Genomic DNA, 15,152 nt, shown 5'->3' with positions numbered 1-15,152 from the left:
CAAATGTAGCATTAATCAATGATAATTGAAACCACGGAATAGGTTCTTCTTGCAATGGCGGCAGTCGCTGAGCTTGTTAAGAAATTCCAAAATTTGTACGGAACCCGCAGGTTCATTACCTAACGACAAGAGCCCGCCACGTGAGTGATACGGAGTCCTAGTCCTCAACGCATCACGGGGACGGCATCCACAAACTTTGATCCCAACTGACCTCTGAACGAGGGGTCAACAACCATCCCACCGGGTTGGATTATGAACTCACGTGCTAGGGCGCACCCACAAAACTAAACCGGATTAGGCATATAACATTCGTCCGTCTTTGAATGCCGACTGCCTTGTACATGAATATCTTGAAAACACGTAACTGAGAGTGACTGAATAAGAGCAATGGAAAATATTACTATGGTATTTACAAAAATTTTTAAGAAAATACCGCAATAAACACAAATAGTGTCCTGCAATTTGTGATTAATCTCTACATCACAGCTGTAACAATATATACCACGTGCTCTAAACATTACACAACTGCATTCTTCCCACACAGTACATTTGTGTCCTCAGTACGATTCTCATAGTAAATGCCGATCGCCTACCTAAACTGCTTTAACCAGATGATTTTTGTATGGGGATGCACTGGGTTTTCTGCTTTGTATATACCATTTAAATAAACTTCGGGTTTGACAGTAACTTTCAGGATGTCCCTAGATAACGTTACCATAAACTCTTGCGCTAGCTTCCCTGTACGTATCTACAGCCTGTCCATGTCACAGATACTCGAAGAGGACGAAAATAAATAAAGCCTGAAGAAATTCCAAATTACTCATACTAAAGCAGCCGTTCTTCGCCTGGGGTGCCATTGCTATCTCTGACATGACAGTATTAAAGCTGTCCTTGTAACTGGCCATGGGGGCTCACAGGGCTGTAAAACGTCGAGACTCCAACATTCTCTCTAGATAGTCGGCTCACAGGTGGCGGTGAAGTTGTCAGCCTTACGCTCCAGCCACCCTCTACCCCCAGGAAGATTCCTCGTACTCATTTCTGCTAGAGGCTGAGCCGACCCCAGGGCCATAGTGCGGCTGAAACTATTAGAAGAGTTGGAAAATCCAATGACCTCATTGGGAATCGAACCTTCCGGCTTGTAGCATAGTGCCTCCACCAACTACGCTACCACGTGACCCTTTTTTTAAAATTAAGGACGAGCTATACCGTTGCATAGGGAGATCACAGGTGAAGACATATTTCAAAACGTTTATGCTGGCTTTCTGGAGATGACTGCTTCCATTCATATGCTTGTGCCAATCGCCACAGATGGCTCTCCAGCCATGACTATCGAAAACGTTGGCTTAACTGGGCTTCGCAAAAAAAGAAGATTTACCTTTCCTAAACGCTTTCAGTTAACACTGTCATTAGTAATCAAGTTTCAAGCATGAAAGAAATCTCTTTTCAACATTCTGTGAGTGGGGCACACGGTAGTAGCGTAGTTGGTTCAGGCACTGTTACAAGCCGGAGGGTCGCGGGTTCGAGTCCCGATTAGGTGAATGTTATCAATTTACCTAGTTTCTCCAGCCTCACTATGGCCCTGGCGTCGACTCAGCCTCTATCAGAAATATGTACCAGGAATTTTCCTGGGCTGTAAAGGGCGGCCGGCGCGTAAGGCTGACATAAGCGCCATCTGTGAGCCGACTGTCTAGAAAATGATGGAGCCTGGACGTCTCACAACCCTATGGGCTTTCACTGCCTGTCACAGGGATAGCTTCACATATTTTTACATTACATTTTGTGAGTGCTGCGCAAACTGCGAACTCGACACGTGCTAGGCCTCTGCAACGGACGTCCTTCAGACATTCATAAGACGAAATTAGTGCGCATTATGGAGATTTGACATTACACTCCAAAGTCCGCGGGCTGAGTAGAACAGGTTCTATTCAGGTTCTAAGAGCTTCCAGAAACTGCGCACTTTCTCCAAGGCAGGGGTGATCTGCCTGCACAATTACAAGATTATCGACGGTTGCTAAATCTGGCTTTCCTCAAAGATGTTACCGCTAAACTAAAACTTACAGAATATAACTACAAATAACTACAACAGTCTGATTTATACACTCCAATGATCACTGTAACCACAGCGCATATAAAGTTTTCTCAGTTTGCTATGTCTTCATCAGTCGTTGCCTGGCAACGGATCCTAACAACGTCCTCTGCTTCCATGCTGACGTTCTTACCGGCTGGTGACTGTCTCACAACTGATTCGTTGTTCCAACTGGCGACCCTCAACTCAACTCACTTTCACTAAATGTCCTATTTAAATCATCTCGGCACGGACCGCAGAGAAGACGTAGTTCCTTTGTCGCTGTTTCCAGTTGTTGCCGTGAGAGCATTCTCGTTTGCGAAGCCTTTACTCAGTAACGGCTGTTGTACATTTGCTTATCTCGCGGTAGTTGTCCAGCAAGGAGTCTACATGCCACATTATTTTCAATGTTTCTAAATGAAGTCAATGTAATTTATTCTTCTGTGCCATATGTACTGTTTTCTTTGGCATGCCTGTTGTCTATCGAGTTTGCAGTGTAAGGCGGCCGGGGCGTGAACCTGACCACTTACCTCCAACTAGTGCCGAGGTCAAGATAATATGGATATATACATCAATTCCGCCATACACCTTCATGGAGTAGTGCTTAATTAGTTAAGTACAAGGACAACTTTACCTTTTACCGGTATTCTGAAACACTGAGAACACGATGTTTCGGCGACTGATTCTGATTCCGTCCTCACATGAGACACATACTCTAACCTAAGTCACTGGAAAACCCTTGTCAGTATAACTACAGCCATTTAAATATTCGAGACCAGGCTATGTTATACAGTGACAAGGCTTGTCCAGTGATTGAGGTTAGCTCTTCGTAAGCGACACAGCACAGTAGGTGTCTCCCTTCTCACCTGAGGACGGAAACATATCCAGTTTCCCGAAACATTTTGTTCTCTAGTTTTCCAGAATGCCGGACGATCGACAAAATCGAAAAACACGGCAATTCTGAACGTTACACACCATCGTCAGAACCCTTTAATATCTACATGTAAGAAGCTAGTTGAAGAGATGCAGTGTTAAGGGTTCGGTAAGAAAGCATTTCATGTACTCACGCCGCAGTTTATTAAACAAAACAAAACATACTAACGGCAAAATGGATCTGATATGTTAAGCTACCGTTCTTAGTGTTTTACGGCCTTTCCGTAGGCTCATATGTAAGTTTTTATGATGAAAATAACATTAATGACTGAATCGGCTTATACGTGTAGTTGCCTGTTTTCCTTTAGGTTTTAACATACTAAAACGTTTACAACATTTCAGATTATTATATTACTAAATGGTTTTGTAAATATGTGCTAAGAGTAAAACCCAGATTGTGAACTTCATTCTTTTATAAAATTTTCATATTATTATCATACTTTTATTACATGTAAGGTACAGAAAAATATTCAGATAAAAGCATACATACAGTAAACCCTCGATAATACGGATTAATTGGGGGGAGTCATCCGGATTAAGCGATAATCCTAATTACTGGCGCAAAAATATAGCCCTAAAAGACAAAAAGCCGGTCACGGTAGCCGAGCGGTCTAAGGCATGTACTGTCCTCGATCGCTTGGAAACAGGGATCGTGGGTTCGAATCTCACTCAGGGCATGGATGTTAGTTTGTGTGTGTGCGTTTTTCTGTGTTTGTATACAGGTAGAGGTCTTGCGACGAGCTGATCACCCGCCCAAGGAGTCCTACCATATGTGTAAGATCTAGAAAAACCTAAGTGAACGGAGAAGTTCATGGAGGTAGGCCTAGGCCCACTGGGGCTGTAGTGCCAAGGAAAAAAAGACAAAAAAGAACTTGGAACACAAATAAAAGGATAATGTAATTATATAAGCAGTGCTGATGAAAATAAATAACAAAATATCACTGTAAAGCCTTTATTTAAAAACTATAAAAGGACAATACATTTATTCATTGATAGAAGACTCAGAAGTTTTACTTGTTTTTGAACGTAACAATACAGGTTTGAAGAAACTGTCAAGTTCTTTTTTTCTGAACACTGAAGTGACTCATCTGTCTTCCTAAATGTCATGTGTCTTTTAAAGTATGTACTCAACCGCGAAAAGAATTCGTTATTTTTCATATTCCTATCCGAGTATCCGATATCCGCATTAAATGTAACCGGATTAGCGAGGATCTACTATATATATAATTTTAAACATTCCACAATTTTCTGTCGTCCGCGTGCAGACCAAATTTCCCTGAAGTTGCTCACGCAACAAAAAAGTCTGCGCAGGCCTACTACATACTATATATTGGATTAGATAATTACCAAGAATTCCGTCTGCTAGGATGTGGCGCCGTGTAGATATTTTGTTAACCGACGTTTCGGAGGATCGCATCGCCTCCATCTTCAGGGTATAAGACATCCGCGAGCGATGACCTGATCACGCTGCTTCATCGCTCGCGGATTTCTTATACCCTGAAGATGGAGGCGATACGTTCCTCCGAAACGTCGGTTAACACGGCGCCACATCCCACCAGACGGCATTCTTCATAGTCACCGCCGTGAAAACCTCAAATCTTACACAGATAATTACCACTTCAAAATTATTTGCCTGTTCCTAATATCTTGGGTCCGCCATTTTAAATTACGAAATGAACGCGTGTATTTGTGTATAAAATCTGTTCTCCGTTACACAGTATAACTCTCGTTATGCATTTCTACCTGTACGCAACGAACTTGTCGAGCTGAGAGCAGAATGCGATTCCCAGGGAACGTGTCTAGTGCTCTCATGGAGCTACAGGGATACAAGCTAACAAAGCGGTAGCGAATATTTTATAAGCAATTCAGAGCCCTCACATCAGCTTCAGCACACAGGATCTCCTCAATTCTAACTGCACGAGCAAGGTCGATAAAGCTTCCAAGCCAGCCCCTCGTACAGACTGAGGTCGCCTGAGAACAAGACAGACCTCCACTTCATATCAAAGTAAGCAAGATGACACAAGGAACGCAATTTGACACATGAGATATGCATGCAAGATTTTGATCGGAAATCCTCATGGAAAGAGGGCACTGGGAAGACCCTGATATAGATGTAGGGGTTATTTAACGACGTTGTCAGTAGTTCTTTTCTTACTTTCTTGGGGTGTGGTGAGAATGGGTCCACTTGGTACGTCGGCCACTAACTGGCCTATTGTACCAGCCACGGATGGTAGATGATGAGTGTGGAGCAGTCGTCGATGGAATGAGAATTGGCAGGGGAAACCGAAGTACTCGGAGAGAAAACGTGCCACAGTGCCACTCTGTCCACCACAAATCCAACATGACCTGACGTGGGCTCGAACCCGGGCGGCAGCGGTGGGAAGCCTGAGACTAACCGCCTAAGCCAGCCGTGTCAAACATGCGGCCCCCATAGCCACAAAATGCGGCCCCTCAACTTTTAGAGCTAATTGATATTAAAATCAATATTAAAATTTTAGTAGAAATATTTTCTGTAAAGACAATTTTCCAACAGATCAGAAGACAAGAAGTCTCACGCAGACATAAATTAGCAGGCTGCAGGAAATTCAATGTTTTGCTATTTCTAACACAATTTCTTGTGTAATCTCTCTTTTTACATATTGAAAAGCTGTTTGATACTTGTCAGAAATGGCATTCTCTTGATTTTTAAAACTGTAAGATATGTGACTTTAGGTAATTATATTGAAATTACTCCTAAATAATAAATATAATTAAATTTCCTTGTATCAAAATCTAATGTATATTTCAATTTTGAAGTGCGGCCCTGGACTATTGTTTATAGGGCTGAGGTGGCCCTCTGTACAAGTTGAGTTTGACATGCCTGGCCTAAGCTATGGCACGGCTGACGTCAGTATCTCAGACTGCAAGATCGTCGAACGGCAGTGTGGCTGTGAGGCAATTAAGTGCATACAGTTTGTTCTCACCTGCATGGGGGTGGGGTACTGAAAGTCTCTGAACATTTGAATTTGTTACTACGGTCTTTAATTTTATACCTGCTGCTTCCGAATTTAAAATTCAATATCTCAACCATGTGTCCTTATAAAATTATTATATACGAAGTGCCTCAAAGAAGAATTATCGAAGTTCATATATGTATACTTCGGAATTTATTTTCAGTGGAAGGCACAGCATTTCGCCTCTCCCCCCGAATTTTAACGCACCTGAAATATGTATTGGTGTGATGAATTTAAGAAAATCTTGATACTGTTGTGTGCTGGATGGTAAACAACTGAAAATAAATCCTAATACCAACTGCAGCGAGATGGCAGCATACGACACGTAATTTTCATTTATAGTTGTTATATTAAAGTTTATATATATATATAAGTGTGTGTATATATATATACGTGTATATTGCTTAGAAAAATTCCGTACTTTTGTCATTATGCTCAAAAAATACGCCACCGACGCGCATTTCAGTTTCAAAATATGATCACAAATATTTATGAACCTTGCACATTCAACATATGCAGTCCTGACTGGCGTCTTGTGTTTAGAAAATGAAACACCATCTTAGAAGCTGAGTGACAAAACTACACACACACACACACACACACACACATGACTCATGGCTAACAGACGTTCTTATTGCTGTATGTGCGCCGAATCTGAATTTTCCTTAGCAAGCTCAATTCGAAATGGTCTAAAACAAGGAGATGCTTTATCGCCATTGCTTTTCAACTTTGCTTTAGAATATGCCATTAGGAAGGTCCAGGAAACCCAGGTGGGACTGAAATTAACTAGGATACATCAGCCGCTGGTCTATGCTGTTAATCTACTGGGAGATAATGCAGATGTCATAAAAAACTGATGCTAGTAAGGATGTTGGTCTAGAAGTAAACGCAGAGAAAACTAAGTATACGCTGATGCCTCGTCTCCAGATTTCAGGGCAAAATAAGAACATAAAGATAGCTCACAGATGTTCTGAAAATGTGAAAAAAGTTCAATGTTTTGGAACAGCAGTAACAAATTAGAATTTGATTCAGGAAGAAACTGAATTTAGGCAATGCTTGCTACCATTCAGTCCAGAACCTTTCGTTTTCCCGTCTGCTGTATAAAAACATAAGAATTAGAATATACAAAACTAAAATGTTGCCAGTGGTTCTGTATGGGTGTGAAACTTGGTCTCTGACATTAAGGGAGGAACATAGACTGAGGGTGTTTCAAAACAGCGTGTCGAGAAGAATATTTGGACCGAAAAGAGATGACGTGACAGGAGGTTGGAGAAAACTGCACAATGAGGAGCTTCATAACTTATACTCGTCTCCAAGTACAATTAGAATCATCAAGTCAAGGAGGATTAAATGGGCAGGGCATGTAGCATGAATGAGGGAGAAGATGAATGCATACAGGATATTGGTGCGAAAACCAGAAGAACAGAGACCACTAGGAAGACCTACACGTATATTGGAGGATAATATTACGATGGAGCTTAGATAGAATGTTGTGGTATGGGCTGGATTGATCTGCCTCAGAATAGGGACAAGTGGAGGGCTCTTGTGAACACGATAATGAACCTTTGGGTTCCATAAAATAATGTTGCGAAATTCTTGAGTAGCTTCACAACTGGCGACTTCTCACGAAACGCTCACCTCCATGAGTTAGCTACATAACTTCACCCTGTCATGGGCAGGGTTGTGCACGGCGCTCAGGCTACCCGAAGCAGAAGACATTTTCTTTTGTTTTAGACTATTTACGTAATAAAGTCTGCGTGCGTTAGTTTGCTGTCCCCCAGTACTGCATACCAGTACCCATTTTGGTCGTACTATTTAATAACAGTCGACAGCTTGAGCCTGTTGTTGCATGCCTACCGTAACCGCCTTTCTCGTGTTTCAGATATGGATTTACATTGTGTTTACCCACCTTTTCAGTACTTTCATGCTGTTACTAGTCACATTATTACACAATTCATTTCTCTACTTGTCTGATGTCTCTCTTATAATTCTGCGCGGGTCCCTGCCTCAGCGTGTTGGCTGAGGCTAATGCATTTCCATCTTCTTTAGCCTGTATCCGGCATTTCCCGCCCCCGTTAGGGCTGGCACGCATCTCTGCGTCACTGTGGCTACCTGCAAGATGCTTTAGTCTAGAAGAGCATACTTACTCATGGAGCTGCGACCTTCTGGAGGAGTCGCCAATTCAGCAGCTACTCAGGAATTTCCCACCATTTTATGGAACCGGAAGGTTCATTACCGTGTTCACAAGAGCCCTCCGCTGGTCCCTATCCTGAGCCAGATCTATCCAATTCATACAATCCCATCCTATCTCTCCCACCAATATCCTACACGCATTCCTCGTCTCCCCCATTCGTGCTACATGCCCTGCCCACCGCATCCTCCTTGACTTGATCATTCTAATTATACTTGGAGAAGAGTACAAGTTATGAAGATCCTCACTATGTAGTTTTCTCCAACCTCCTGTCACTTCATCTCTCTTCGGTCAAAATATTCTCCTCAACACCCTGTTCTCAAACACCCTGTCTCATCCTCCTTAACTTGTTCATTCTAATTATACTTGGAGAAGAGTACAAGTTATGAAGCTTCTCATTATGCAGTTTTCTCCAACCTCCTGTCACTTCATCTCTTCGGTCCAAATATTCTCCTCAACACCCTGTTCTCAAACACCCTCAGTCTATGTTCCTCCCTTAATGTCGCATACAACTTCCCTAATCAGTACTTCAGATCTTCTCCTGCGTAACTGTACACACAGACCTGACTCCTAGGGCGTGCTTAACATTGGTACCTAGCTTCTCCATTTCGTCTCTTCTTTATCCATTCGAGCATAAAGAATAGAAAGAGAAGATAAACTGTAGGATCGGAAATAGTTAAAGTGACATTTTGGTGTAGGTAAGAAAATATCCTGCTGTGAAGTTTCCCAGGCACTGCCCACTCGTCCTTCTGGCAGTACAGTACGTTTGAGAGGCTAAGGTTTCGAAAGTGGACTTTATCACGAGCAGAGTGAAGACAATGTGCAGGGGCTTTACTCAGAAAGCTCGGAATTTTAATGTTAAAGTCCAAGGGCTATCGATGAGTGAATTTTTTAATTTAATACTGGGAGGGCTTCATTGGGGAGAATCTTTATGTTAATAATAGGGAAGGGGGTTCGTGTAGTATGCAGTGTAGTTTGCAAGTTGAGTACCAACGGAGCATTTGCTCGAGGACTCGGTAAAACCATGAAAACCCCTGATCGAGTTGGCCGGTCGCAGGTCCAATCCGGATGCATTTAGTTTAATATCGCCAAACATGAATGTGTGCGCGCGGGTGCATGCAGGGTGTCCGGGGTGAACATGGCTGAATAGCTGATAAAGAAGCTCAGCTGTTTTAGTTAGTTTCTTGGGGTGGGGTTAGACTGAGTCAACTTGATACGTCGGCCACTAACTGGCCTATTGTACCAGCCCCGGATGAAAGATGAGTGTGGAGCAGTCGGCGGAACGAGAATTGGCAGGGGAAACCGAAATACTCGGAGAAAACCTGCCCCAGGGCATGTTGAGATCAAGTGACAATAAATAATAGCACACTCTTGACCAACCAGTCGATGCTGTTTATGGAAACAATCGCTGTTTATCGTACAAATCACACAGAATACATAAAACACTGTGCGGGCAAAAGGAATGCAGAACTTACCGTGTTAATCACATGATGCATGTCACGACATCATGTTCATAACAAGAAGTTATAGGAAGAACTGCCTAGTTTCTTTGATACGACATGGACCACACAGAAAACGAGCCCAACAATTCTTCTGTTCTTGCGTTCCCTTCTGCGGAAGGGTGTTTATAGAGACGTTGCCTAGCAACGATAGGGGGATACACAGACAATTAGGTGATCTCATTAGTCTATTTTTTTAAATGGAGAAATTAGGCTAAAAAGAGAACATATAGCACTGATGCCAATTAAAACGAAACTGACTCAAGCAACGTTAACTGCAGATATCCGATGTAAAATGCAAACGATGACAATTTGAAGTTCTTCCGTCATGCGCCCTGCAAGACACTTACCTTCAACGGTGAGTTTGCTGCCGGCGCACACGATCTTCAGCTCAATGCGGCCTCTCCGTTCGGTATGGTCGCAGCCACACAGGTTGGGCACCGTCTCGACACATCTCTTGTGAACGTTCATGTCACATGCTGCAACACAGCAAACATAACCTCACAACTGAACGAACTTAATTCTTACGTCAACTAGGTTGAACCCGCTCACACCGCCTCACCCAAAGTCATAAACTCACCCCCCCCCACCCATCGTCATGACCTCTGTCAAGGGAAACCCCAACATGTCGCGAAATTCTACAGCGAGTTAAGACGCCTCTCTGTAAGTGACATCACCGTGACAGTAAGTCCTTGAGCATGGCATTTACGGTTAGTGCCAGTTGGGAATTCTTCGTTTGTACAGAAACTTTGGGGTCTTTATAGCCTACACATCCTCACCTCGCCCGTTCCCATTCCTTTGCGCAAAAGCAATCCATGCGACTGTTGCTTATAACGTTCCTTTACAGGAGAACAACGTAACATCGGCTGTGTCACGCAGTGTTCGAGGTTTCCGGGCCCTCTTCCAGCGCAAGGAGCCCCCCCCCCCCCAGATCTGTATGTTCAACTGTGCATTTAATTTCACACAGACGGACGCACTTCAGGGATCCTGGAGAATTTATGTACAACGATTTGCATATATGCCGTACTAAGTCGTCTTGAGATGATTACAGTCGCTCAGCTGGTCAAGAACTCCCTTGCTTTTATAAAACCCGAAATTTCCGTGTTCAGGAGACCTCACGTACCATTTAATTAACATCAACTTTAATATTATCCTTCTTCCTGCGGTCAGGTCTAGTAACCGTCTATTGCAGAGCCGCGCCATAGCTCAAGCGGTTAGTCGTTGGCTTCTCACCGCGGCGGCCTGGGTTCGATCCCGGGTCTGGTCAAGTAGGATTTCTGGTGGACAAAGTGGCGCTGGAGCAGGTTTCCTCCGAGTACTTTGATTTCCCTTGCCAATCTTCATTTCACCAATTGCTCCAATATCACCCTCACCTATCATCTGGGGCTGGTACAATAGGCCAGAAGTGGCCGCAGTACAAGGGACTTAGTGTCACCCCACAAGCAATAAAAAAAGTCTACTGCGGTTGATATGTTCGATGCATTCGAAATAATTCTGTTGCGTGTTACATGTCTCGCCCATCTCACCATCCTTGATTTGACAGCCCAAATGAAATTTAGAGAGGAGTACATTTTATGAAGCTCCTCGCCGTGTAATGTTCCACCCCTTTCTCTTACTTCCTCCGTTCTGGCAGCGCCCTGCCGCCTCTACACATGCGCACTGACAGCCAGAAGACCATTATAATTCGATAACTTAACACCACAAGGAGGTATCATCAGGATTGTTTCGGCACTTCCAGCGCCATCTTCATGGATGTACAACAGTAATGATGTCTATTATTATACCCTCAATACATTCTGATATATCGAGAATTTCATCTGTAAACTTCCAAGCGCTTTCGGCTGTCCGTGTGTTCACATCTCGTATGCGTGTTTCAGCTCAAAGCTGTTCAATTCCCCAATTTGGATAATAAATTTTGAAGCTCATAAAAACAGTGGGGCGGGTTCGAATGTCGGGCAGGACACCAGTATGCTGAGAAGGGCTGTTATCAGGCAAACAGGGAAATTGTAAATGGTGGTTAGAAATGGCGTGTAAGGAGCAGATCGTGACCTGTTTGGAGAAATAGCCTGGCCTGGGCACTGAGAAGACATAAAACGTAGTGAAGATAGTCGGTGCGCGAGAGACCGAGATTCGAAACGGCGACTCCTCCACCAGAGCTTCTCAGCACCGCTTCAAAGCGAGAAAATGGAAGAAAGAAGCCATGAGCAACTGGATTCGAAGAGAACAAATAGTCTTTCTACTCTGTTCTTGTCCTAAATACTACTAATTCAACTAACTAAATAGAGCTGAGCCTTTCTTGAGGAGCCACCAATTGTGGAGAAACTACAGGGAACCCGCGTTCACAAGAGCCCTGAACCGGTCCCTATTCACAGACACATCACTCCAGTCCACACCACCCTCATCCTACGTGTCTAAGATCCACTTTAATACTAACCACACACCTACGTCTTGGTCTTCTTACTGGTCTCTTTCCTTCTCTTTCCCGGCAAAATCCTATGTGCATTCATCTTATCCCCATTTGTGCTACATGCCTTGCCCATCTCATCTTCCTTGACGTGATCATCCTAATTATATTTGGAGAAGAGTATAAGTTATGATGCTCCTCATTATGCAGTTTTCTCCAACCTCCTGTCATTTCATTTCTCTTCGGTTCAAACATTCCCTTCAGCACCCTATTCTCAAACACCTCCAGTCTATGTTCATCTCCTAATGTCAGAGACCTAGTTTCACACCCATACAGAACCACACGCAAAATTATAGTTCTGTACATTCTAATGTTTACATTTTTAGATAGCAGATTCTCAAGGTTCTGCACCGAATGTTAGCAAGCATTACTGGAATTCAATTTCCTCCTGAATCAAATTCTGATTTGTCACTGTCGTTCTAAAATATTTGAACTTTTCCACATTTTCAAAGGATCTCCTAGGTGTCTTAATACCATGATTCTGCCCTGCATCTTGGTGACAAGAAAACAACATATACTTAATTTTCTCCGTGTTTAATTCTAGACCAACCTTCTTACTAGTGTCGGTTGAAGTTTCTGTATTTTTTTCTTTACAATATCTATGTTATCTCCCGGTATATTCACATCATCGGCATAGTCCAACAGCTGATGTGTCCCGTTTAATTTCAGTCCCACCTGGTTTTCCTGGATCTTCCTAATGACATATTATAAAGGAAAGTTGAAAAACGTGGCGCTAAAGCATCTCCTTGTTTCATAATATTTTGGATAGGAAAATTATCCGACAAATGTTTACCTACACGAACTTTATATTCGTTACATTTAAACACATTTTAATCAGCCTAACTAGTTTCATGGGTACCCCAAACTATACGAGAATACTGTACAAAAATTCCCTCCTAACTGAATCACACGCTTTCTTGAAGTCTATGAATAGCTGATGTACTCCAATGTTTTCTCAAGTATCTGACAAATGCAAACAATCTTACTGATAGTTGGTCTATTACGTCGAAATCCACACTGATGATCCCCAACAATTTTGTCTATGTATGGACTTCACATTGAGAGAGAGAGAAACACATTGGATAAAATTTAGTATGAAGTACATAACAGTAATATCCCTCCCTAATTAGGTTGATTAAATTAAGAACGAGTTGGGCTGGGCATGAAGCACATACGGAGATAATAAGAAATACGTGCAAAATGGATATAAGTAAGAGTAATGTGTGGGCGGGGTTTGGACTGGAAAGACTCAGGACAGGAGCCAATTGCGGCAGGCGTTTGTGAAGACGATAATGACTGGAATTCTGTGGAACGTGACAGTTACAGGTAGAAGGGATCGGCTTTCCTACTGAGATATTTTTCACTAAGAAAATTTTCCGGGTTGCACCACGCAACATTCCAGTAATAACTCAGGTGGGTCCAGGGAACTTGTCCATCAGTTGTATAATTATCATCTTTTATAAGGATCATGTATCATGAGGCTAGTTCGCTATTTAAGCTACTGGGTCCACTAGACCCAGTGGGTACGTGCACTGCGGAGAGTGGCTGCAGTTTGGTGCAGAAGGCTAATGCTATGTTAAGGTAACCCTAACGCTTTGAAGCACAGTGCTAAAGTACTCAGCATTTAGGCCACTCATGTGCTTCGTGCGGCTCTCGCAACAAACAGCGATAATTCGCCTGAACATCAACTGGCCGCCGCACTGTGTTCTGTGACGTAGGGCCACGATGTTCTAAATGTCATTATTTAGCGGGCTTCAAAGGAGCAAACGTCACGCAGAAATGGCACATCGGTGCTAATTATAAATGGCGTCCTCTAATCTGATTACTGAATTAGTGACCAGCAACCGCGCATGTTCGCGAGGGCACGCGGTAGCACGTAGTTCGTTGAGGCACTATGCTACAAGCCGGATGATCGTAGGCTCGATTCCCGATGAGGTCACTGGAATTTTCAGATGACTGAATCCTTCCAGCCGCACTATGGCCCTAGGGTAGACTCAGCCTCTAACAGAGATGAGTACCAAGAATCTTCCTGGGTGTAAAGGGAAACCGACGCGTAAGGCTGACAACCTCACTGCCATCTGTGAGCCAATTGTCTAGAAAATATGGGAACCTCAACATATCACAACCCTATGGGCATCCACGGCCTGTTACAGGGATAGCTTTACCTTTATATCACGCATATTCTGATGCCTAGTGCAGGCTGGAACGGTCTATGGAATTCATATCTATCACTGCGCGTCGAAAACTATGCGACTTTCTGAGCGGAGAGGGGTCTCCCAGCCTGACCTCCCTTCCCAGTCAAAATGATTTTGCTTTTTCTGAAGTGAAATCCAGATTAACAAACGCAGTACATGTGGACACCGCTAGCATTCAAGTTCCTGCTTGATCAAGGCCGTCGTCAAGCCAGACTCGGTCGCTTTCCTGCCTTATGTCGGTTCGATATACAACCGCAGTAGCAGGGTCCTGTTCCGGCAGAACACTAAGACGGTTGGCCTCCCTCCAGGAGGAATCTCTAGTTTCCTTCGGTCGGTCAAGAACGACCTAGTGCCAAAGGAACCCGGAGCATGCTGCATTTCCTGTGGATAGGTCAGGTTTACCTTGGACAGGCGAGCCGTTCGATCGACACCGGGTGGAAGAAGCACCACCGATATATCCGCGTGGAGCATCAGGACATGTGAGCCGTGGCGGAGCACAGTATTAACATCCCGCTACACAACGCTACCGTCCTCCACATCAAACCGAGAAACATGGATTTCTTCATCAGGAAGGCGATAGACACTGAGTTCCATCCTAATGATGCGAACAGGTAGAAAGGCGTCTGTCCAAGTAAGTCATGGAAACCTCTTATCTCCTCGCTGAATGGTCGTAGAAAGCCTCACTCTCGGGACTGTATAACTGTGTTCTCCGCGGCGCCACGTAGGTCCGTGCATATTGCCCATATCAGGGCATCAACTCTTCCCTCTGCGGTCACTCATCAGCCCTAAGGCTCCAACCGACTTTCCTGCCC

General features: G+C 43.7%; 1 protein-coding gene across 5 annotated transcripts in view; it reads right to left on the bottom strand.

Moving 5' to 3' along the window:
- LOC111868595 (protein kinase C, brain isozyme) overlaps positions 1-15,152 on the bottom strand; it is a 150,134-nt gene that overhangs the window by 52,309 nt on the left and 82,673 nt on the right. For all 5 annotated transcript variants that reach the window (XM_023859379.2, XM_023859381.2, XM_023859380.2 and 2 more), the window contains one exon: positions 10,032-10,160. In XM_023859379.2, coding sequence (XP_023715147.1) covers positions 10,032-10,160 — 129 coding nt within the window. The remainder of the gene's footprint in view (positions 1-10,031; positions 10,161-15,152) is intronic.

This window comes from Cryptotermes secundus, unplaced genomic scaffold (assembly GCF_002891405.2).
Source record: "Cryptotermes secundus unplaced genomic scaffold, Csec_1.0 scaffold610, whole genome shotgun sequence".
NCBI lineage: Eukaryota > Metazoa > Arthropoda > Insecta > Blattodea > Kalotermitidae > Cryptotermes > Cryptotermes secundus.
The sequence above is the reverse complement of the archived record's forward strand: the minus strand, read 5'-3'. Positions and strand labels throughout refer to the sequence as shown.